The following is a 27,568-nucleotide window of genomic DNA, read 5'->3' on the forward strand; positions in this document are numbered from 1 at the left end:
ATCCAAAAAGAAAAGCAGACTGAAATCGGAGTCAATGGCCTCAATGGCGCATAACCAGTTGACACGTATCCTTAATTGTGATGGAGGCATGGTGGAGTCGGCAAAAGCACATGGTTGTTAAATTTGAAAAAAGTCTGGCAGATAAGGCTCGATCCCTTCCAACACTAAAAATTAAGAACGAAGAAGAAGAAGATGATTTACTATTAAAAACTAACAACAGCAAATCAAGTTTTGTTTTTTATTATTGTTAATATCTTAGTATTTCTATTTTTAAAAATAATTTTAAAAAACTCGTAGCTCAAGATATTATTCTGCAGTCCTTATGGATTTGCATTATTGGTTATCTATTTTCAAATCAAATCTTAGTAAGTAATCAGATTAACAAAAGTCTGGTATGTGTTGCAAATATTGCCATGTTATTAGTTATAAGTTGTTTTGGCTAACATTTACATTGGCTTAACATTTACATTTTTTTTAATCATCAGTTCATTTCTGAGGAGCTGTCCAGCATGGAGATGGAAACAGATGTGTTAGCTGCAGTTTCATCTATTGTAAAAATACATTCAGATAAATTAACAGAATTTTCATCTTCTGAAGATTTGAAACCAGATCTATCAACCATCGTATTATCATCTTCTGAAGACATAAAAACAGAATTATCAACATTTTTAAATTCCCAGGATATAAAACCCGACATGACATTTAAAACCCCTCAAGATGTTAAACCTAATTTTACAACAGAATTTTCTTCTTCTGAAAACATAAAAGCAGAATTATCAACATTGTTTCATTTCCAGGATATAAAACCTGACATTACATTTAAAACCCCTGAAAATGTTAAACCTGATGTTACACCAGAAATTTCTTCTTCTAATGACATAAAACCAGAATTATCATTTTTTAATTTCCAGGATATAAAACCTAACAAGTCATTTAATACTTCTCAAAATTTTAATCCTGATAATACTTTTTCAAATGAAAAAATTAATAAGAAACCTGTTGCAACAGCAATGTTTTCAACATCTGAAAATTTAAAACCAGAATTGTCAACTACTGAAAATTTAAAACAAGATTTAGCTACAAAATTTTTATTTTTTGAGGACAAACAACAAAATGGACTTGAAGAAAATCTACAAATGTCTAGGGACAAAAATAAGGTTGTTCATTGTCATCAAATGTTTTCTCAAAGTTCTAATATTAATATGCATAAAAATGTTCATTCAGGAGATAAGCCATATGAATGTGATGTTTGTCATAAAAGGTTTTCTAAAAGTTCTAATTTAAGACAACATAAAAAAGTTCATTCAGGAGAAAGGCCACATGAATGTGATGTTTGTCATAAAAAATTTAGTTATAAGAATGTTCTATTACGACATAAATTTATTCATTCTGGAGATAAACCACATGAATGTGATGTTTGTCATAAAAGGTTTTCTCAAAGTTGTGATTTAAGAAAACATAAAAATGTTCATTCAGGAGTAAGGTCACATGAATGTGATGTTTGTCATAAAAGGTTTTCTCAAAGTTGTAATTTAAGAAAACATAAAAAGGTTCATACAGGAGAAAAGCCACATGAATGTGATGTTTGTCATACAAAATTTAGGGATAAGAATGTTCTATTACAACATAAAAATGTTCATTCAGGAGAAAGGCCATATGAATGTGATGTTTGTCATAAAAGGTTTTTTCAAAGTAATAATTTAAGAACACATAAAAAGATTCATTCGGGATATATGGCATATGAATGTGATGTTTGTCATAAAAGGTTTTCTCAAAGTTCTAGTTTAAGAACACATAAAAAGATTCATTCAGGAGTAAGGCCACATGAATGTGATGTTTGTCATAAAAACTTTTTGCGGAAGCAAGGTCTGTTACTACATAAAAAGGTTCATACAGGAGAAAAGCCACTTGAATGTGATGTTTGTCATACAAAATTTAGGGATAAGAATGTTTTATTACAACATAAAAATGTTCATTCAGGAGAAAGGCCATATGAATGTGATGTTTGTCATAAAAGGTTTTTTCAAAGTAATTATTTAAGAACACATAAAAAGGTTCATTCAGGATATATGGCATATGAATGTGATGTTTGTCATAAAAGGTTTTCTAAAAGTTCAAATTTATTAAGACATAAAAAGTTTCATTCAGGATAAAGGCCACAAGAATGTAATGTTTGACATCCAAGGTTTTCTCAAATTACTTCACTAAAAACAAAATTCATAAAATAGAGAAGCCACATGAATGTGATATTTATCACAAAAAGTTGTCTCAGAAGAATAATTTGTTTTGATATATGTTTTTACAGGTTATGAGCCATATGTATGTATAAAAGATTTTCTCAAAGTTCTTATTTAAGTGCACTTGAAAAAACCATTCAAGAGACAAGCCCCATTAATCTGGTATTTGTCATAAAAGATTTTTTTAAAGTCTTAATCTAAATGCACATGAGAAAAATCAATCAGGAAGAGAGGCCACATGAATGTGCTGTTTGTTACAAAAGATTTTCTCAAATTTCTAATTTTAATACTCATAAATAATTCATTCTTGTGGTAAGTTAGGAAATTCATCATGACTTAACACCAATTTAATTCATTTTTTAACTAAAATAATTAATTCTAGAGCAAATTATTATTATTAAGTATCCTTTTATTATTTTTTCTCTTCACGTAACTTTAACTAGGGGTCATCCAATAGTGTGCCATAGTTTATTAACTTTTATATTTGTATTATGAATAGGTTCTTTTGTGGAAGAGTATGCTACAGGTCTCTGCTTGTGTTGAGCTGCATGCAGCTATTTTGATATCAAGATGTGTCTCTTGTCTTGAGTTCCATACACCATGTAATTTCATTTTCAAAACTCTTAACAACTATTATACTTTAAAAAAAAACAACTTTAAACTGGATAAAACACTCAGAGAACAATGATAGTAGGTGTGGTAGAAAATTTATGGACAGCTGACAGCCGCTTGGGCACCCAGCCCCACAGCCATGCTGTAGCCAGCCCAGTGATGACAATTCCATGCTTGCCACTGCCCCCGACGTTTTCAAATAACTTTCAATAGTGAATGTTATTTTATTAATGATGCATTTCTCAATCTGTCAGTATGCATTAATTAGACCTGAGTGACATTGTTTTTAGTTATTAGCTTCCTATGGTTGATTCGGGTACTGGACGGTGGGGTACAAGTAGGGTGGAAGGTAAGTCAGATGTGAACCGAAAGACAGAAGTGACAGATTCGGTAATCAAACCGATATCCAAGCCAGTTAGTGCGAGTTTCTCGTGTTGAGGCCTGCCTGGCTAATAGGAGACACATCTTGAGCTAGTGATGTCCATAAAGACAAAAAATGTATTAGCTTCTAAAATGGTTTCTTCTAAAATAGTTATATTATTTGATTACTAATCTTATCAGAACAGAGCAAGCTAAAATACACTAATGTTTTACTCGAGACATTTGTATGATTCTATATTAATAAATATTTTATTTATAAAGTTATTTATTTTAAATAAAAAATGACATTTATTCACCTAATCCTGATTAAATGCCATAATAATGAAATAAAAATGCTAGTGGCTCTTTAATAAAAAGGTTGCTGACCCCTGGTATACCACATCAATTACTGTATTGTCTGTATTATGACTATAAAAAGAAATTGTATTCTATTATGTCGGCTGCATGTCTACAGTTTTTTCTTCTTTTTGTATTTGTAAAATATGTATGATAGGAGAAGTAAGCTATAACTTTAGAAACCCAGGGTTTTCTTTTTATACCTTCATGGTTTTGCTCAGGCCACACAGTTAATTTGCCTATTCTTTTCAAATTATATAAAATTGACAATGCACATTCATTGGGACAAGGAAGTTAACTAAATCTGCCCTAACCAGTTACACACATTAACAATAACAGAAGCTAACTAAAATAAAACACAAAGTTTGAGTTCAGTGCATTTATTTACATTTACTAAATGTTTACAATATATGTGCGGTAACACATCACATCCATAACTTTACACATGTACTACTTTACACATTTACACTACTCACAAGCAGCTCAGTCAGACATACAGCAACATGACAGAATATCAGGTTGAGAGGTAAAACAACCTCCATTAGACAAGTACAATGACATCAGGCCAGCAGTCACAGTGGCATCTGACCAACAAGTAGGCCTAGGGTTTCTTCCAGGCATCACTGCTCACACTACAAACATACTTTTACCAGTGTCTGCGCCATCCCCCCCCCCCCCCCCCCAGAGAAAAAAGTCTGGAAGAAACACTGTCCTACAGTGACATCAAAACTTTTGAGCAGACAATATTTTTTTGTAAAAACTTTTTCATCTTTTGCAATATGTCCTTAATAATTCTGTTGATAGGTAAAGAATCTTAAATCTTATGATCAAACACTACTGGCTGCTATGTATAACTCACACAGACCGTATGTAAAAACTGGCTGCCCCAGAGAAATTCTAATCTTTGAGATGTATATATTGTCATCACTAATGAAGATATTATAGTTAAATTGAATTGAGATTGAATTTTAAATGGTAATTTAGTACCTGGATAAATTACATTTGTACTAGGAACTCAGTTCTTTATGGTGTGCAGATCCAGTTAAAATTTTACAATCAATGTCATTAAGATGTATAAATAGATGCTCAATATTGTTCCATTGACTAATGCTTACTTTGTACTTAACTTTCTGTTCTGATCAGTAAAATGATGCAATTAACTTTCTATAGCTGACAAACTTATTTGATGAAAAATAAATTTAAAACTTCATGTTCATTTTTTTGACATTATTTTATTAATCCCATTTTGGAATCTCCCCTCCCCTTATTCACATGTCTTATGAAACTAACCTCAAGTTTCAACTTGGTCCAACCATTGTTAAGGCTTATGTTCACTTCCTTACTTTTGCTAACTGTATGGTTTTTTTTTAAATTTAATTAAATGCTTTTGTAACATGTTATATATTGATTTTATCTTTCTGCACCCCACAAGTTTGACGTCCTTTATGGACGACTCCTAATAAAAAAACAACATTGCAATGAAAATTCTAATAAGTGAATCATTGGTAATTGTAACATGAAAATTGTATGAAATAAAATGACTAACATGTATGTCAATTTTTATTATGTTTTTTTTCTAACAACACTTTCTGTATGTTAACATAAATTCCAATGAGGCCAATGTGTTTTAAATTCTCCTGTGTGTTTTACTCTTGTGTGATGCTCCAAAGCCTGTACCTTTCTCACTTTCACTTTTGTCATCACAAGATAACCTATTTTTATCATCAGCCGTTGAATTGGCTGTTAGATTAGTTTGAGCTGGCTGTTAGATTTGATATTGATTTACAAAGCTTTTTTTTGTAACAAAATGAGCTAGTGCACGGCACACAGTCGACTTTTATATCCAATGACGAGTTAACTTGTGATGTACGGTTAAGCCAAGGATTTCATATGACCAGTTTACTCATGACACGCGGTAAAGGGGTTAATAGTTTGTTCAGCATAAAATTTGGAGATTATCTTTCAAGATTAACCATACATATAAAAACGGAAACACACATTAATTTTGAAAACAAAAATCATAAATTAAAAATTAGCAAAAGTAAAAATAACTCTTAGTTATGGTAACAACAAACAGTGATAATTATTAGATTAAATCTTTCTAAGAAAGAAACTTCTCAAGATGTTAAACCAGTTGTTACACCAGAATTTTCATATACAGATACCATTAAAACAGAATTATCAACCTTTTCATCTTTTGATGATGTAAAAAATATTACATTTACAACTTCTCAAGATGTTGAACCTGGTGTTACAACAGCATTTTCAACTGGTGAATTAGTATTTTCCACATCTAAAGATATAGATTTAGAATTAGCAACTTTATCAACTAGCCGAACTTTAAAACCAGATTTATTGAAGAAAAAAGTTCATTTGGCATTAGACAAGCAATATGAATGTGTTATTTGTCATAAAACGTATGCACACAGATCTGGTTAAAGTATACATAAAAAGGTGAATACAGGGGAAAAAGCCTCATGAATGTGATGTTTGTCACAAAAGATTTTCTAGAGGCTGTAATTTAAATGTACATAAAAAAGTTCATTCAGGAGAAAAACCACATGAATGTGATGTTTGTCATAAAAAGTTTAGTCAGAAGATAAATTTATTACATCACAAAAATATTCATTCAGAAGATAAGCCATATGCATGTAATGTTTGTCATAAAAGGTATACTAAAAGTTCTACTTTAAGTAAACACAAAAGAATTCATACAGGAGAAATGCAATATGAATGTGATGTTTGTCAGAAAACATTCTCACACAACTCTCATTTTAGTAGACACAAAAGAATTCATTCAGGAGAAAAGCCACATAAATGTGATGTTTGCCATAAAGCATTTTTTCGCAATGATATTTTAAGTAAACATAAAAGAATTCATTCATATGTAAGAGAGAATATAAATTTTCATCCAGGAGATAAGCCATATGAATGTGATGTATGTCATAAAAAGTTTGGACACAGTTGTAGTTTACGTAAACACAAAAGGGTTCATTCAGGAGAAAAGCCATATGAATGTTATGTTTGTCATAAAAGGTTTTCTCAAAATTCTAATTTAAGTTTACACAGAAGAGTTCATACAGGAGAACAGCCTTACGAATGTGAACTTTGTCATAATAGATTTTCTCAAAAATCTAGTTTGAATAAACATAAAATAGTTCATGCAGAAAAAAAAGCCTTATGAATGTAATGTTTGTCATAAATACTTTTTCAGAAAAATATTTCAACTAGTCGTTATAAAATCCAGTCAGGAGATTTACCATGAATCCTTAACACTCACAACTTTCAGTTTCTAATGCTTGAAAATTTGCCAAACAGTTATACAGCATACACATTTTAAATTTGAAGGAAAGAAAGACTAAAGCTGCTGCAATTGGTTATTGTTTTTTTGTCTTGTTAGTTATTATTGTTATGTCCCTTGTGTTACATGTATGTTAATGATGTATCTTGAATGTCTTATTTCTGTGTGGTGTTGTCTTGTTGTTGATGCAGTGAGTTTTCTATGAATGGAGTCTTGAGAGAAGACAAATAGGCCTACTACTTAAAATGTTGGAAGCTAACATGATAGTTTTCTACTGTTATATAAGTGCTAAGTAAAATAAGAAATATAAGTTACAACAGTTATAGTTTAAAATTTTATATCTTTTTTTAGAATGATGTATGCTTAGTCGTATTTAAATTTTGTGTTAAATAATATATGTGAAAAGTCAATGGACTATAACTTTAAATCAATCAAAATTGCTAAAACTAGTAAAACGTATGTCATTATGTACGTACATTTATTTTTTATTTCTACTAAAGTGGAATGTCAATGTTGATTGTAACTTTAAATCGATTAAAATTACTAAAACCTATGTCATTATTGTCATGTCAATATCTATATATAATTATATATATATATATATATATATATATATATATATATATATATATATATATATATATATATATATATATATATATATATATATATTTTAAAATGTTCTATCTACAACACTATCTGTATCTAATATATAAAGCTCAATTCTGTATGTAAAAATACGTATGTTTGTCGTTGACATGCTTCGATGGATTAAAGTGTTAGACTATTATCGCGCGCATTTGTCTAAATTTATGAGTTAAAAAATTACTATTGAAAGTGTTGGGAAATAATTTTCATTTTTCAAACTGATAGTAATAATTGTCGGCATGCTCATTAAACACAATTTAAAAAAAAATAACAAAAATTCTAATTATGTCTGAAAATTATTTATATTTAGCCCTTTAGAACTTACTTCCCTTTGATAAATTAGGAAAACACTATTACTTCCCTTTATAAAACATTGCATTAGTGGAAAAGAATTTACTTTTTATTACTTTGTTTTGGTGTTGGGGAAAAAAATAATTACATAATTAGCGGGGATTGATCAAGTGCAAATGTTGTAGGTATTTTACGAATAAGCTTGGAGTATTATAATAGTTCGTTTGGTTTGGCACCTACGTTCGTTTAAAGTGCAAAAAGACTATGAATAAGTCGGGGTACTATAGTCGATTATTCAGCTTTTTTCGTTTTCATTTGTGTTTTTTTCTTTGGGTTTGTATTTGTGTTTGTGGTTGGTTTTGCGTTTGGATTTGGTTTGTTTTCGTTTGCTTTTTCGTTTGTTTTTTTCTTTGTGTTCTTATGGTGTTTGTGGTTGTGTTTGTTGTTAGGTTTTTGTTTTCGTTTGCTTTTTTGTTTGTTTTTTCTTTGTGTTTGTATTGGTATTTGTGATTGTGGTTGGGTTTGTTGTTAGGATTTTGTTTTCGTTTGTATTTGTAATTGTATTAGCGTTATGTTTGCGTTTTGTTGTTTTGGTTGGTTGTGGTTTGGGTGGGCAATGCCGGCTTTATGATGATTACTAAACACACAGGTAATGGTCTTTAACAGAAAGGTTTTTCACAGAAGCCAGAGCAGGGCCTGGCCGGGACGGCTAGTTAAAATGTAAAATAGAGCAATTGTTGAAATTATTACAAAACTATTTCAAATAGAAAATGAGGTGCGGCGTCAAAACGACCCCGACAAATCGGCCCGACTTATGAGCCCCGTCAAAAGGGCCAGTGACATATGGGCCCCGTCATATAGGCTACAGACAAATAAGCTCCCGTCATTACGACTCCCGGCAAATAGGCTCCGTCATTTAGTTTCTCCACAAAGCGTCACCCGTCATTAAGACACCCGACAAAAGGCTCCCGTTCTTTTGGCTCCCGACAAATAGGCTCCTGTCAATTTATGCTCCCGTCTAAAGGACCACTGACAATCTGGTTTCTGTAGAGACTAAGTCTTGCGACAAAACGGTCTCGTTGAATATAACACCTGCCAGTGGGACCCCTTCATCAATATTCTGTAGAGTTAGCTTATCCAGCACTCTTAAGTAATACAACGTATGCATCTCTTGTTCAGCAGGCCTTATTTTTTAAATAGTTTATCTATTATAAGAAACAGTATCTATGACTTCCATAAATGAGTCCGTTATAGGCTGTTCCAACTTAGTGAGTGGGGAGACGGGTCCACGCTGTACATTCCTACCGACAGTATGCTTGTAGGTTATCAAAACAAAATGCCGTTATCCTGTAAACATCATGTATATCATACATTTGGGACGGAGTGGTCTAGCGGTACTGCTAACCCTAAAGTCTTGAGTTAGAATCCGGGTTCAAGTTAGTAAACCGTCCTTGAGTCCACCCAACTCTGATGGGTACCTAACTCACGTTAGGGAAAGTAAAGGCGGCTGGACATAGTGCTGACCACACTATCTCTTCATATGCCGAGGTCACAGAAACAAGTGAACTCTACTTCACTTGCCCTTTAGACCGTCAGGTTTGAAAGGGAAACTTTACTTATATCACATATTTACGCTTTTGTGCTCGCTTTTAAGCAACAGATCTTTACTGTTGTAAATTAAACATTATCAACACTTAAGCACTTCATTTTGGACTGGGTTATCTAGTTCATAAAAAGATCCATATTTTGACTGCAGGTTCACGATTAAAACACTCTATTTCTTGATAAATAATCACAGTTATAAATTTCCTGTATAATTTATTTTTACTATTACAGAAGCAGCTGCATTGTTTAATTACCACCCGCTCTCTTTTTTTAATCAAACGTTACACTTTTGACCCCGACCAGAGGCGTATCCAGGTTTTCGTAGTAGGGGGCAGCGAAAAGAGCAAAAAAGGCGCCGAATTTTTGACACGTTCTACATACCTGTATTATATATATATATATAAAATTACTAGCTGTATGTCATTACTATGCATTGATGTAAAATAAATTGAAAGTAGCACTCTGAAAAAATAAGAAAAAACACACAATGTAGGCCGAAAAATCAAAAAATGTATCACTCTAAACAAAAAAAAAAATATACACACACTACAACAAAAAATAATGAACGCAACACGATCTGTTTTGTAATTCTTGTAAAAAAATTACATAATCCTTCCTGGGGCCTTAATTAAGACAAGCGAAATAGGGGAAATAATCACTCTCTTAATATAAATATGTATATATCTACACATTTAATTATAAATATCAAAACAAATCAATAATTACTTTAGAATGTAATAAAGTAGTTTAACACTATTCGTGTTTACACATATTTTTTGTCTATAATAATCAGAATTAAATATGTCGTCACCATAAATGCTAAAGAATTACAGCATAATGAAAGTTTTTCAAATCAGAGTTGGAATAAAAACACGCTTTTCTAATTGGTAGAAAAATATTCGTAATAATAGCCTACATTTAACTAATATATTGGTTTTGCAGTTCAGATCATACATTTTTTAATTAGCTACTGCTTTTTGTGTTCTTTAAAGATCATTTTTGAACATAATGATAAGGTATGTATTGCTCACACACCTTTTTATTGGTAATTGCAAAAACAATATTCACAGAGTTTTTCAAAAGCTATGTTTCTGGCGGTATGGTACTTTGGTACATCATTACGCGTTTTCCCAAATGTACTTAACAGATCAGTTCGGTGTGGGTTGGGGGGGGGGGGGTTCGACTTCATTCACCACTGTCCGGTCACTTTAGGTCAATTATCCAACCCAGTGTATACCTAGGTGTTACATTAATGTCGCTCTACACATAGTGGTGGTGAGGTGATGGGGGGGGGGGGTGGTAATAACCAACCCAGAGTGAACATAGCGTCAGTTTTTAGATGGCTGTTCTAAACATACATATTCAATTATACATGTATACTGATTCAGAAATAGATTTAAATAAGTAGCAGTAGTATTATGACAATACTTTTTTTCCAGAGGGATCCATGGGTGGGGAGGGGTTATAACCCCCTACCCCCCCCCCCCCCCCCGCCTTTGCCACTGGTTGATGCTGTTTCATATAATTTGTAGTCGTAATCACTATCGCCCAAACTGTCATAATACTACTACTTAATCGTGATGACGTTGTTGGCTTTGTCAAAATTTCCCCACCGCTACGCAGTTTGCCCATAAGTAAATTTAAATAGAGGTACCACATCAGTTGTATTTGTTTCTGTATTTCTGTAATTTTTTAAAAATTAATCACACGATTCAAACTGTATATATAAAGTAATTATGTGTGAAGTTTTATGTATAACATTTTCTAATTCAATTATTCGTAAGCAAATACATTATACCGTGGATTCAAACTTAACACCCCTCTTGTCAAGTGGTACCAACCGTAAATGTTTTTTAAACATCGCATTGCATCGTAATTGTTATTTTTAGAATGGCGAAATGATGCAGCTGTTAATACTTGTTGTGTAAACGTAGACACTACTAGACTAGTACAATAATGCTTAATTGCTGCATGAAAAGAAATCTTGTGATTTACATAGATGTGCCGACCAAAAATATTTTTTTAACAAAAATCATTGTTTAAAACTTTGAGTTTAAAAAGTTTCCAAAAAGGCTCCACTTTGCTGAAAATGGCCAGAGGGGGAGCGGCCGCTCCTCCTGCCCCCCCCCCCCCCCCCCCGCGTACGATACTGACCCCGACCACATTAGCAATTTTTACTTTCTCGTATAAACGAAGTATAGAGAAAGTCTTGTAATCGTGCAAAAAATAAAATCGAGATTTTTACAAATCTCGACGTTTCACACCTCACTGATACGGAAAAACATAATTTTGCAATCTTGTCCGTATGTCTGTGTGTCTGTCTGTGTGTCTGTCTGTCTGTCCGTGTGTAAACACGATAACTTGAGTACCGTTACAGCTAGGTTGATGAAATTTCATATATAAGTAATTTATCAAAATCGTAGATCCGTATCAACTTTTGAGCGATTTCCGATAACCGGAAGTGGTACTTTTCCTACTTTGAATTTTTCAAAAGCCTATAACTTGAGTACTATTTCAGATAGGTAAATGAAATTTCATATGTAAGTAAAAGATCTAATTCTCTACCTTCTATTAAATTTTGAGTCATTTCCGTTGACTGGAAGTAGTACTTTACGCTACTTCCGATTTCTCAAAAAACTAATGTAAATTTTAAAAGTAATAATAATATTGCGCACTATTATGCGCTTTTTTATTTGGCGTTCACTTGGTGTGCAATTAATTTGTCTACGAGATTTTATTCTATTTTTAAAACTTTAAGTATTTAAAATGGATTAAAAATCATGTCCGAGTTCCCATCCCCTGTTATTTTATATAAGAATATTCGAGAAAGTTTAGGGGAGATCACTCCCGGTTTATTTTTTAATGCGATTGCGAAGAAGAGAGAGGGCTATAAAGGCTTTTCGCGTCTCGCAATTTCCCAACACCCGTAAAATAGAGTGGCTTCCCCTGAATCTCTGAGCCTGAAAAATCTCAAACAAGATGGCTGCTAAAGTAAATGAGCATTGTTGCATCTGATGAAAACATCGCTAGTCTTTATTACTGAAAAGTTTTAATACAATTGTTTAAAAACAGGTACATGAATGAAACTTTGAAACATTGTAAATTTTAGTAATGTAAATTTTAAAACATAAAGCCTCCTAAAAATACTAAAAATGTTTGGGCCTCTAAACTTATAAATAAACTAGATCTAGAATTCTAGATCTAGATCTAGAAACTATTACTAGAATCTAGATCTAGTCTTGTAAAATTAAAATTAGGATTAGGGCCTACTAAAAATTTTGGATGATATTTAGAATCGACCCTTTGAATCCCGGACAGATCGTCCCCCCGGCGTGGCCTCAACCAACCGGCGGGCTCGTTGCATTGAGTTAAATATAAACTCAAAACAATAATATAAACAATCTCCTTTCGGTCGGTCAGGCCACATACCACGCACGCATAGTGTTGTGTGTCGTGCCTTAACCAAAATAAACTATCTCCCTTCATTATCATTAGATATATTTAATTAATTAATTAATTAATTTGCTAATTATAAAATTATGTATGATGCTATAGAAGTAGGTAAGTATAATTTTTTACTATGTATTTGTACTATTAAACATATTAAAGAACATCGTTGTTTCAATACCACCCTGTCCCCTTCTTGAACTCAAAGTTAAACTTTTAACCCCGTTTGTAAAGACTAGCGGTATGCTGTAAGGCGGAGGGTGTGTACGGTATATACTCATTGAAAAAAAACCCACCGTGGTAAGTGATATTGGCCGTGGGCCTTGGGTGACCGTTGTTGGCGCTTGCTGTGAGGGGGAGAGAGGTGTGTGTTATACTCGGTGAAAAAAAAAATGCACCGTGGTATTGGCCTATGATGACGTCGGCGCAAGCAGGAAGGGATGGGGGGGGGGGAGTTTGTTTTTTTTAAACCAAGAACTACGCGTTTCAAGGCAGTAATGAAAATCAAAGACTGGTATAGCCATGATGTCTAATTTAACGAGTGATGCTTGCTGGGTCTATCATACGATTGCTTGGCGATGGGAATCTCGTCAAGCTCAGTTTACATTATTAACAATTAACAGTGAACTATTGGGATGCTGTCATACACAAAGTAACAGCTACCGAATGTAGCACTTAAAACATCGAGTGCATCCCACTCATTATAAATCTTTGAAATACAAGTTATGAATAGTCCAATAGGCAATAACTATTAATACTTGAAGGACTGCCAGAATATATGCATTGTATTATAAAATTAATCCTTACGATATAACTAAAATGTGCATCCAAATATGTTTAGGCTAATGGTATCTGCATTTAAAAAAAACAAAGTCAAATACCTACCCCATTCAGTAGAAATATTAGGCTACTTTTGCATGGTAGCACAACTACATTTTTTAGATTTCGTAATGAGTAGCCTAGTCGTGCATTAAACTAGAATAAAGGGTTGTACTCAATAGCAATGACAATAATCAAATGCCGGCTTCAAATGCCGGCTTCCCCGTATTCTTCTACTAGAAAGACACCACCCTCCACCGTTTGCCTAGTTGAATATAAAGTTACACTTTCAACCCCGTTAGGATGCGTGAACTACTGGTGACGTAACTACTGAAAAAAAAAATATTCTGGTGTTAAATTCCCCTCCCCTACTCCCAGCATTTCACTTTGGGGCCATACACAACATCAGGAAGGTCTAGGTCGGTGTTTTATCTCGTGCAAGTTTACTCACAACACGACTACACACTACGGTTGTATCCAGGATTAAAGCTGCGACACTTAGAGTGGGATTTATTCGTTAGATCATTGTGCTTCAAATTCTGTTTCATTTTAGGATTAGAGTGATAGTATGTTGGAATTCAGTTAGTTTGTTAATTAATATATTGATCTAAATGTCGTGTACCGTCAGAAACTAAATTTATTGGCAAGGCACGTGTGTAGGCTAAAGAATGACCTCTAGATCGAGCCAAAGATGGCTGGTTAAGGTTGACATACTGTGGTTTTCAAATTTCATGGTTATGCTTTTCTAACGGATTTTATTTTGTGCTTTCTTTGGGATTATTTTGTGTGATGTGAATATTCAAAAGTAATTTGTAAGTAGTATGCTTTTCACATTCAACCAATTTAACAGTTTGCGGTCGATCTGCGGCCGGACTGAATAATTTACATTTAGCGAAACTACACACTACACGGCGCCCTAAGGCCGTTGTTTCAGCATGCCCTACTAGTCAATTATAGACAACTTTAGAATCAACACATGTAGCCAATACATCGATTTTTATTTAATAATCTTCAAAAGCCATTCCTCTAGGGTCGTTATTTTCACGAAATTGTCGTTTTCCAATTTGTTGTCAAGAAACTGGTATTTAGTTCACGAGAACGTACGAAAACCACTCATGCGTGACCGAAATCGTCGATCGGGTGCCTTCACGTGGTTTGACACGTGTTGACATGGGCCTTTGTTTACATCGAAACATAGCTCAAAACAGCCCTTTTTTTAATTAATTCTTCGAAAAAATGGCTATGTCCATTTCTAAAAAGGGTCATTTTCGGGCCCATTTTAAAAAACGTAAAAAAATCCGAACTACACGTAGAAAAAATGGCTTTTTCGGCCCTTTTTAGCTCCAAAAACGCCGTGTTTACGGGTCGCGTGACGTCATCGTGACGTCAGCCGCCAACCAAAACGCGTTGAAAGCGCGCGCTTGATTGGTTGGCGGCGGATACTATGAAATATCAAGGGTTTTCTCTAAATTTTTACCCTAAAATGGATGCGGGCTATTTGATGAGAATCATTACATAATAGTATTACTCGCTAACTTGGAGGCGTGGTCGGTTGCTAACAACAATATGGCGCCCGGACCGGACGCTTGACTTCCGACGATTTTTCGGCCAAATTCCAGAGACCTTCTACTAATTAGTTTTTAAAATGTTTACCACGCGCAAAATGGCGGGATTTCACGTTATAACAACAAGCTATAGGTGGCAGGGCTATATATGCCAGAAAAGCATTTTAAAATTTGCATTGGAGAATGAAGGCTAAATTTAAAAGTTGGTTTCATCAAAAATACTAGAACTTTTTAAATATCGATTTCCATATTACAAAATTGATTTCCATACTAAAGCATTATTAGTTTTATCAGTCTATGAAAAAATAAATCAAATATCGTCAACCATTTTTTTTATGAGACCAGCCGAAAAAATGACAACCAAATTTTTTTTGAAAAAAAAACCACGTGACCACTATTTGGTGATCACTAGTGAGGAACTCTTGTGCATGGCCACTTAAAAAGTCTAACTTGATTTGTGGTTTTCTTTAGCTTCAAGCTTAAGAAGAGTTGTCATGGAGAGATGTGTTGGACATGGCAGCGATTGACAATAAATATTAAATTAAGTAATTTAGTTTAAAACGAACTAAAAACTCCAAAGTTAGTGCCTAATGGATTAAATATGGATGTCTTTTATTCAGTGGTCATGTTTAAATTGATAATTGCGTAAATTCTAGATTTAGTGAGAAAAACTATTACATAATGTCATTAATGTTGTTGACATGGAATAAAAACATACTTTTTTAGTTTTAGGACCGTAAAAATTAAAATAAACTAGGCCCTAAGCCTAAAATTAATTAAGAAATTTTATATTTTTAGAAATAGAATCATTCAATGCTTTAATTTGTTTAAAGTTGCAAATCCAGAGAACTTGAAAATAATTTGTTGAGTTTAAAGTAGTACATTTCTATTTATTTTCATCAAGCCTAAGTTATAACTGGATGTTTTACTTTCGTAAGACAAATATTGATTGGCTGTACAGGAACTCCATGATCGATAACTATTTGTTTACAAAACTTTGCAGATAAAGTTTTTAAATAACAATGCAAACTTAAACCCCATGATCTAGTTTTCCTTTTATTTCGCTTACAATGTGTACAATAAAATTTATCGAATAGCGGGTTGCCATTGTTAATGTCGCCATTACACGTGAAAACCAAATAATATTTGCTTTTTACATTTTTATTTAGTTACCCAAAATATTAAAAACATCAAATACATCCAATCTTTAGTAAAGTCTGAAAAAACCCAGACAGGATTTTATAACCATATTAATCTTAACTATGTCGTGTATGATTTTAAAAAATATTTAATGGACCTCTCGAATACCTACAGGCTCGTGTCCATTGAATTAAAGAAAAATAGTAGGCCTATTTATTTACTATTTTGTATTATTCTGAAATAGTAGCCTATAGACAACTCTAGAGTATAGCTGTTTAAAAACAAGGTATCATTTTAAAGAACTTAACGATGGTATTTTTATAAATTTCATATAGGCTTATAAATGTAATAAATTCTATGGAACTAGCTGTGCGTGAATAATAAGTATTATGCCTACTACTATTACAAGGGGTTTTTAGTTAAAAAAAAACAAAGTGACGCTGATCGTTCCTAACATTTTTTAATTCCGTAGGACGCATTCTAAAAGCAGGTATCGGCAAAATCATTCCGTAGCCTATTCATATATTTTGGGGGACTAATAATCTCTTATAAATACATTCGGATCCAGTAGGCCCCTAAGTTAGCATGGTAGTGCTCTACCGCTAGGGTATGATACCCCACATTCTTTGTGTTTACATCATGTACTTCTTAAGCACAGTTGACCTTAGATACCAGCATATGTGCATCTTGTCTTTAAAAGTCTTAATTTTATACTTTTATACCAACATATCACAATTAATGAATTAACCTTTAATTATTCTTTTATGTGACCTGTGCAAAAGATCACCGCTCAATAATGCCGTTTTGTTATTACCTTTATTAATTTTATAATTTTATTATATACTTGATGAAAACAAAATGTATGCCACGCCCAAAATCCAATAATTTAAGACTTTTTAAATGTCATTTCATGTCATATACCTCCCAACTGAATGTATTATACCGAAGTTTTCCTCATCGATTATCATTTTTTATATTTCTAAACTGAATGTATTAATTATAAGTTAAATAGAAGTAACTTGGTTTAATTATTTTATGTCAGTTACAAAAACATAGCAAGCTAATAGGACTTGTAAATTTTATAAAGATGTGTACCAAGTTCTCGTTTTGATACTTGCCAGCTTGCGTTTTTTTTTTTCAAACCAAATTGAATATTCTAATTAATTGGAATAAATAGAATGGTTGCTTCTGGTAAATCTACTGTTATTTTAAATCGTAAACACTGATAATGATAGACTACTAGATGTAAGGTAGCTTGAATAAAAATAAAGCCTACGTTAAATTGCAATTTTTTTTAAAGAAGCTTACTGCATGTTATTAGCCTATTTATTTGAATCTGTAAAAAGTTGCCCTAAATGCAGTTACAATATTTATGGTAAAGCAGGATACTAAGACTAAGAGCCATGTGGTATTAAACCCAGTAAGCTTCGCACCCCCACAAAACCCAAAACAAAGGTATAAATCTTTTTACGAGGTATTAACCACTGTTGTTCTTTGATAACAGAGAAGCTGGGGATTCTTCTTGTGTCATTTATGACCCACTTGGTCCAGTAGGGAGAAGATGATACATGAATTAATCCCACTTCTCTCTCTTCAAAATTTCTCACCTGGTTAAAACCATATTGTGAACTTTTTCTCCAAGTAGGAATAACTTAGGAAACTTAACTTTGTAATAAGTCTTCAAGCATTGGTTGCTGTTTATTTTAACACCGTTTTTATAACTATAGTTAGAATAGTTTTATTTTGGTGAATTTTTTTGTGCAGTGATTCTTGATGCCATAGCAAAATGGCAGGCATGTGCCATATTTTAGCCATGCTTTAAAGTTTTAATCATTCTCATAGTAAATCATGAGTGATCTATATCATAATGGTTTTATTTGTTAGATAATTACTAAATCTCTATGAATACATTAATTTTGTCCACTAGCTTGCAATTTATATAGGCCAAGTTCTATAGGGTAAACAAAGGTATCTTATCCTTACTGATACAATACTACAAATAACCCAACATTCTGTAATCATCTATTATAAAATGTCAATTTATTTATTATTTTAATTTTCACGTAAACTTTAGTTTAAAATAGGCTATTATTATCCTAATAAATAATAAATACTAACTATTAAGTATTAAAGTATGTAAGTCAAGTTTTAAAAAAAGCCTTTTATTAATGTATTATTAAATTATTATTAACAATTACAGTAATAGATTAATAAAACACTAACTAATAATTATTTCATAAATTGAAATTAGTATTCTGTACAATTCTAGTAATAGTCAGGCCTCCTGAAATTCCAGGAGGTCCTGGAAAACTTATGAAATTAAAAAAATTTAAAAGCCTTGAATTCTCATGAAATTTTAAAAAGTTGAAAAAACCTCCTGGAATTGTCATGAATTTTTTTTAAATGTCTGGAAACTGCTGTTTTTGTTTTTGTTAAGTTGTAGACTAAAGGCAAGCTAAGGCGATAATTATAAAAAAAACATGTGTTCTTGATCTAAAATGAAAGTTTTAAAATAACGAATCAAGAAATATGCAAATTTCAAACATCGTCAACACCAGCATGATCGCACCCCTCTTTTTCTTGTTTAAAAAAATCTTGACAAGTGGAGGGTTCACTGTGAGTTCAGTTTTATCAGCAGCCCTAGAGCAAACATCATAGCTTGCACAATTGCTATTCGCGATGATGTCACAGCCAATCTTAAATAGCGTTTTTGTACCTGCTTTGACATGCGCTCTAGGCTTATTATATTCATACCTGCAATGAACTCACTGTGATCTTTCTACTGTTTTTTGTTTGGGAGGTAGTGGGAGAGATACAGGTGACAAATCGTAATAACAGTCTACTACTACTATTAGGCAAAAAGCATTAATATTGATGTGGCTTGGTTATTATCAAGGTGGTGATTTTTGGCTCCAATGTTTTTTTTAAGTAATTCCAAAACACTGTTTAAAATATGTTGTAGACCCCTTCTAATTTATAAGCTTATCAGGTCTAGGTCTATAACATTTTCCATCACATGAACTTGTATTTTCAGGCATAGTGTCAAAAAATAATTGATACTATGTCCATCTTTAGGAAGCTAAGACATTATCATTAGATTGATAACCTAGTGGGCAACTCAATCATTACATTTACATTAGCTAAATGTTAAAAAAAATTCCCTTTAATATATCAGCTACCTTTTTGTTTGCTGTATCTTTTTGATTATATTACACTAACCATTGGAACGCGTTTCACTAGAATTATATGCCTATATATTTTTACTGTTATACTTATTTCGAAAAAATAAATCAATAAATCCATATACTAACTGCCACAAAATTTTTATGCATGCACATATCTTTGTTCCCTGCCATACAAATAAAAAAGCGTTGAAAATTATTGCAAATGTTGCTTTTGGCAACTTTTTATGATTTTTAAATCTTGAAGCCACCATGTTTTTTTGTCATAAATAGGAGTCCCGTTCACAACAATTGATTTGGTTCAAATTTTTCTCTCTCCCCGGCTAACAGGACTTGAATTTAAGTGAGAGAGAACAAGAACTTACAAGTCCTATTCTGTCACACTAAAAAACATTTAGTGCAAATTAGTGCCAAGCTACCTGAAGAGAGCAAGTGTTTATTAAGCTGTTTATCACAAAATACAAATTTAATTAAATTTAATTTTAAAACTTTTATTACATATTTGGATAAGATTAAGCACTTATTATTTACAATTAACGGGGCCTGCGTGGTGGAGTCGGTAAAGCTCATGGTTGCTAAACCGAAAAATCTCAATGGTGCATAACCAGTTGACACGTATCCTTAATTGTGATGGAGGCGTGGTCGAGTCGGCAAAAGCACATGGTTGATAAATTTAAAAAAAAGTCTCGAGTTCAAACCCTCTTGCAGATAAGGCTCGATCCTTTCCAACACTAAAAATTAAGAACGAAGAAGAAGAAGATGATTTACAATTAAAAACTAACAACAGCAAATCAAGTTTTGATTTTTGTTATTGTTAATATCTTTGTATTTCTGTTGTTAAAAATAATTTTAAAAAACTGGTAGCTCAAGATATTATTCTGCAGTCCTTATGGATTTGCATTATTGGTTATCTATTTTCATATCAAATCTTAGTAAGTAATCATTAGTAATCAGATTTACAAAAGTCTGGTATGTGTTGCAAATATTGCCATGTTATTAGTTATAAGTTTTGGCTAACATTTACATTGGTTTAACATTTACATTTTTTTAAATCATCAGTTCATTTCTGAGAAGCTGTCCAGCATGGAGGTGGAAACAGATGTGTTAGCTGCAGTTTCATCTACTGTAGATATACTGTCAAATGAATCGACAGAGTTTTCATCTACTGAAGATTTGAAACCAGATCTATCAACCATCGTATTATCATCTTCTGAAGACATAAAAACAGAATTATCAACATTTTTAAATTCCCAGGATATAAAACCCGACATGACATTTAAAACCCCTCAAGATGTTAAACCTGATTTTACAACAGAATTTTCTTCTTCTGAAAACATAAAAGCAGAATTATCAACATTGTTTCATTTCCAGGATATAAAACCTGACATTACATTTAAAACCCCTGAAAATGTTAAACCTGATGTTACACCAGAAATTTCTTCTTCTAATGACATAAAACCAGAATTATCATTTTTTAATTTCCAGGATATAAAACCTAACAAGTCATTTAATACTTCTCAAAATTTTAATCCTGATAATACATTTTCAATTGAAAAAATTAATAAGAAACCTGTTGCAACAGCAGTATTTTCAACAGCTGAAAATTTAAAACCAGAATTGTCAACTACTGAAAATTTAAAACAAGATTTAGCTACAGAATTTTTATTTTTTGAGGACAAACAACAAAATGGACTTGAAGAAAATCTACAAATGTCTAGGGACAAAAATAAGGTTGTTCATTGTCATCAAATGTTTTCTCAAAGTTCTAATATTAATATGCATAAAAATGTTCATTCAGGAGATAAGCCATATGAATGTGATGTTTGTCATAAAAGGTTTTCTAAAAGTTCTAATTTAAGAGAACATAAAAAAGTTCATTCAGGAGAAAGGCCACATGAATGTGATGTTTGTCATAAAAAATTTAGTTATAAGAATGTTCTATTACGACATAAATTTATTCATTCTGGAGATAAACCACATGAATGTGATGTTTGTCATAAAAGGTTTTCTCAAAGTTGTGATTTAAGAAAACATAAAAATGTTCATTCAGGAGTAAGGTCACATGAATGTGATGTTTGTCATAAAAGGTTTTCTCAAAGTTGTGATTTAAGAAAACATAAAATTGTTCATACAGGAGAAAAGCCACATGAATGTGATGTTTGTCATACAAAATTTAGGGATAAGAATGTTCTTTTACAACATAAAAATGTTCATTCAGGAGAAAGGCCATATGAATGTGATGTTTGTCATAAAAGGTTTTTTCAAAGTAATAATTTAAGAACACATAAACAGGTTCATTCAGGATATATGGCATATGAATGTGATGTTTGTCATAAAAGGTTTTCTCAAAGTTCTAGTTTAAGAACACATAAAAAGATTCATTCAGGAGTAAGGCCACATGAATGTGATGTTTGTCATAAAAACTTTTTGCAGAAGCAAGGTCTGTTACTACATAAAAAGGTTCATACAGGAGAAAAGCCACATGAATGTGATGTTTGTCATATAAAATTTAGGGATAAGAATGTTTTATTACAACATAAAAATGTTCATTCAGGAGAAAGGCCATATGAATGTGATGTTTGTCATAAAAGGTTTTTTCAAAGTAATTATTTAAGAACACATAAAAAGGTTCATTCTGGATATACAGCATATGAATGTGATGTTTGTCATAAAAGGTTTTCTACAAGTTATAATTTATTAAGACATAAAAAGGTTCATTCAGGATAAAGGACACAAGAATGTAATGTATGACATCCAAGGTTTTCTCAAATTACTTCACTAAAATAAAGATTCATAGAAGAGAGAAGCCACATGAATGTGATATTTATCACAAAAAGTTGTCTCAGAAGAATAATTTGTTATGATATATGTTTTTACAGGTTATGAGCTATATGTATGTATAAAAGATTTTCTCAAAGTTCTTATTTAAGTGCACTTGAAAAAACCATTCAAGAGACAAGCCCCATTAATCTGGTATTTGTCATAAAAGATTTTCTTAAAGTCTTAATCTAAATGCACAATTCCATGCTTGCCACTGCCCCCGACGTTTTCAAATAACTTTCAATAGTGAATGTTATTTTATTAATGATGCATTTCTCAATCTGTCAGTATGCATTAATTAGACCTGAGTGACATTGTTTTTAGTTATTAGCTTCCTATGGTTGATTCGGGTACTGAACGGTGGGGTACAAGTAGGGTGGAAGGTAAGTCAGATGTGACAGATTCGGTAATCAAACCGATATCCAAGCCAGTTAGTGCGAGTTTCTCGTGTTGAGGCCTGCCTGGCTAATAGGAGACACATCTTGAGCTAGTGATGTCCATAAAGACAAAAAATGTATTAGCTTCTAAAATGGTTTCTTCTAAAATAGTTATATTATTTGATTACTAATCTTATCAGAACACTAATGTTTTACTCGAGACATTTGTATGATTCTATATTAATAAATATTTTATTTATAAAGTTATTTATTTTAAATAAAAAATGACATTTATTCACCTAATCCTGATTAAATGCCATAATAATGAAATAAAAATGCTAGTGGCTCTTTAATAAAAAGGTTGCTGACCCCTGGTATACCACATCAATTACTGTATTGTCTGTATTATGACTATAAAAAGAAATTGTATTCTATTATGTCGGCTGCATGTCTACAGCTTTTTCTTCTTTTTGTATTTGTAAAATATGTATGATAGGAGAAGTAAGCTATAACTTTAGAAACCCAGGGTTTTCTTTTTATACCTTCATGGTTTTGCTCAGGCCACACAGTTAATTTGCCTATTCTTTTCAAATTATATAAAATTGACAATGCACATTCATTGGGACAAGGAAGTTAACTAAATCTGCCCTAACCAGTTACACACATTAACAATAACAGAAGCTAACTAAAATAAAACACAAAGTTTGAGTTCAGTGCATTTATTTACATTTACTAAATGTTTACAATATATGTGCGGTAACACATCACATCCATAACTTTACACATGTACTACTTTACACATTTACACTACTCACAAGCAGCTCAGTCAGACATACAGCAACATGACAGAATATCAGGTTGAGAGGTAAAACAACCTCCATTAGACAAGTACAATGACATCAGGCCAGCAGTCACAGTGGCATCTGACCAACAAGTAGGCCTAGGGTTTCTTCCAGACATCACTGCTCACACTAAAAACATACTTTTACCAGTGTCTGCACCATCCCCCCCCCCCCCCCCCCCATAGAAAAAAGTCTGGAAGAAACACTGTCCTACAGTGACATCAAAACTTTTGAGCAGACAATATTTTTTTGTTAAAAACTTTTTCATCTTTTGCAATATGTCCTTAATAATTCTGTTGATAGGTAAAGAATCTTAAATCTTATGATCAAACACTACTGGCTGCTATGTATAACTCACACAGACCTTATGTAAAAACTGGCTGCCCCAGAGAAATTCTAATCTTTGAGATGTATATATTGTCATCACTTATGAAGATATTATAGTTAAATTGAATTGAGATTGAATTTTAAATGGTAATTTAGTACCTGGATAAATTACATTTGTACTAGGAACTCAGTTCTTTATGGTGTGCAGATCCAGTTAAAATTTTACAATCAATGTCATTAAGATGTATAAATAGATGCTCAATATTGTTCCATTGACTAATGCTTACTTTGTACTTAACTTTCTGTTCTGATCAGTAAAATGATGCAATTAACTTTCTATAGCCGACAAACTTATTTGATGAAAAATAAATTTAAAACTTCATGTTCATTTTTTTGACATTATTTTATTAATCCCATTTTGGAATCTCCCCTCCCCTCATTTACATGTCTTATGAAACTAACCTCAAGTTTCAACTTGGTCCAACCATTGTTAAGGCTTATGTTCACTTCCTTACTTTTGCTAACTGTATGGTTTTTTTTTAAATTTAATTAAATGCTTTTGTAACATGTTATATATTGATTTTATCTTTCTGCACCCCACAAGTTTGACGTCCTTTATGGACGACTCCTAATAAAAAAACAACATTGCAATGAAAATTCTAATAAGTGAATCATTAGTAATTGTAACATGAAAATTGTATGAAATAAAATGACTAACATGTATGTCAATTTTTATTATGTTTTTTTTCTAACAACACTTTCTGTATGTTAACATAAATTCCAATGAGGCCAATGTGTTTTAAATTCTCCTGTGTGTTTTACTCTTGTGTGATGCTCCAAAGCCTGTACCTTTCTCACTTTCACTTTTGTCATCACAAGATAACCTATTTTTATCATCAGCCGTTGAATTGGCTGTTAGATTAGTTTGAGCTGGCTGTTAGATTTGATATTGATTTACAAAGCTTTTTTTTGTAACAAAATGAGCTAGTGCACGGCACACAGTCGACTTTTATATCCAATGACGAGTTAACTTGTGATGTACGGTTAAGCCAAGGATTTCATATGACCAGTTTACTCATGACACGCGGTAAAGGGGTTAATAGTTTGTTCAGCATAAAATTTGGAGATTATCTTTCAAGATTAACCATACATATAAAAACGGAAACACACATTAATTTTGAAAACAAAAATCATAAATTAAAAATTAGCAAAAGTAAAAATAACTCTTAGTGATGGTAACAACAAACAGTGATAATTATTAGATTAAATCTTTCTAAGAAAGAAACTTCTCAAGATGTTAAACCAGTTGTTACACCAGAATTTTCATATACAGATACCATTAAAACAGAATTATCAACCTTTTCATCTTTTGATGATGTAAAAAACATTACATTTACAACTTCTCAAGATGTTGAACCTGGTGTTACAACAGCATTTTCAACTGGTGAATTTTCCACATCTAAAGATATAGATTTAGAATTAGCAACTTTATCAACTAGCCGAACTTTAAAACCAGATTTATTGAAGAAAAAAGTTCATTTGGTATTAGACAAGCAATATGAATGTGTTATTTGTCATAAAACGTATGCACACAGATCTGGTTAAAGTATACATAAAAAAGTGAATACAGGGGAAAAAGCCTCATGAATGTGATGTTTGTCACAAAAGATTTTCTAGAGGCTGTAATTTAAATGTACATAAAAAAGTTCATTCAGGAGAAAAACCACATGAATGTGATGTTTGTCATAAAAAGTTTAGTCAGAAGATAAATTTATTACATCACAAAAATATTCATTCAGAAGATAAGCCATATGCATGTAATGTTTGTCATAAAAGGTATACTAAAAGTTCTACTTTAAGTAAACACAAAAGAATTCATACAGGAGAAATGCAATATGAATGTGATGTTTGTCAGAAAACATTATCACACAACTCTCATTTTAGTAGACACAAAAGAATTCATTCAGGAGAAAAGCCACATAAATGTGATGTTTGCCATAAAGCATTTTTTCGCAATGATATTTTAAGTAAACATAAAAGAATTCATTCATATGTAAGAGGGAATATAAATTTTCATCCAGGAGATAAGCCATATGAATGTGATGTATGTCATAAAAAGTTTGAATACAGTTGTAGTTTACGTAAACACAAAAGGGTTCATTCAGGAGAAAAGCCATATGAATGTTATGTTTGTCATAAAAGGTTTTCTCAAAATTCTAATTTAAGTTTACACAGAAGAGTTCATACAGGAGAACAGCCTTACGAATGTGAACTTTGTCATAATAGATTTTCTCAAAAATCTAGTTTGAATAAACATAAAATAGTTCATGCAGAAAAAAAAGCCTTATGAATGTAATGTTTGTCATAAATACTTTTTCAGAAAAATATTTCAACTAGTCGTTATAAAATCCAGTCAGGAGATTTACCATGAATCCTTAACACTCACAACTTTCAGTTTCTAATGCTTGAAAATTTGCCAAACAGTTATACAGCATACACATTTTAAATTTGAAGGAAAGAAAGACTAAAGCTGCTGCAATTGGTTATTGTTTTTTTGTCTTGTTAGTTATTATTGTTATGTCCCTTGCAGTGGCGGAACTAGAAAAAACGGGCCGCCCCGCAAATACTTTTTTGGGCCCCCCATATATGTATATATATATATATATATATATATATATATATATATATATATATATATATATATATAAACACACAATACGAACATAGGATACTCAATACTAGCCTGACTGGGTTTTGAAATTAAAAAAATTCTATTACAACTAATCACAACAACATGTCATGTGTGTGATAGCATTGGTCTGTTTTGAAAAATCTGTTTTATTTTATGATCGACTAAATACTTTAGACACTCAAGTCGGTCAAAAGTATATAAATAATGAAAGCTTTGTATGAGTAATGGTGTCTCGTGTTTTGTTTATTTTTATGTGTTTTTTTTTTTTGTATTTATATTATTAATTTTAACTACATTTCATTTTTGTACCATGCCATTCTTTAGTGCTTATTTTTCTTAAAATAATTATTTAGATAAGTAATTGCTGTTTAATTTGATTAGTACAAACCTATTAAAAGTAGCTTATGAGCAGCCCTATTTGACTATTTAAAAAAGGGAAATAATTTATGGAAGTGGATTGAACGTTTGCCTATCTTTCACACTACAGCTCATGTGTATATTTTTTTTTTACGCAACAGCATCTCTTAGCTACTATATAACATCACTACTGTATTAGATCAGTTTGTTATTTACAAAACCACTATCAAGGTGCCAGTGGCGAAACTAATATTATATATATATATATATATATATATATATATATATATATATATATAACACGTTTTAATCGTGTATTTATTTTAGACGTTTGCCTTGTTTTCTAGAACAATGGTTATTAAACGTAAACAATGTCAGCACTTTATTTCTTGGCTCTTAGTTGTTGGGGCGCTAGTTTGTCCACACCATCACCGATACGAGCCAGCTTAGTTGTTGAGGCGCTATCTATTCGCTTCTTGTAAGGCTAAGAGCGGGAGGGGAGGTTTGGCAAAGGAACTTAAAAGGGCCAACAAAGCGCCGATGTACTTTTATCCATCAGGACCGAATGTGGGATGGTTCAAAAAGTAGT

General features: G+C 32.0%; 1 protein-coding gene across 5 annotated transcripts in view; it reads left to right on the top strand.

Annotated features, from left to right (window-relative positions):
- LOC131927282 (zinc finger protein 62-like) overlaps nucleotides 1–27,568 on the top strand; it is a 107,906-nt gene that overhangs the window by 68,931 nt on the left and 11,407 nt on the right. Inside the window, exons 1-2 of one of the 5 annotated variants that reach the window (XM_059283050.1) lie at nucleotides 12,376–12,402; nucleotides 20,624–22,650. In XM_059283050.1, coding sequence (XP_059139033.1) covers nucleotides 12,391–12,402; nucleotides 20,624–22,291 — 1,680 coding nt within the window. In that variant the 5' untranslated portion in view covers nucleotides 12,376–12,390 and the 3' untranslated portion in view covers nucleotides 22,292–22,650. Of the gene's footprint in view, nucleotides 1–12,375; nucleotides 12,510–20,623; nucleotides 22,651–27,568 lie in introns of those variants that run through there. The other 4 variants (XM_059283060.1, XM_059283069.1, XM_059283078.1 and 1 more) reach the window with 4 other exon arrangements.

The sequence above is a fragment of the Physella acuta genome, unplaced genomic scaffold, assembly GCF_028476545.2.
Source record: "Physella acuta isolate Inbredline_101_S28 unplaced genomic scaffold, ASM2847654v3 ptg000087l, whole genome shotgun sequence".
Classification (NCBI taxonomy): domain Eukaryota; kingdom Metazoa; phylum Mollusca; class Gastropoda; family Physidae; genus Physella; species Physella acuta.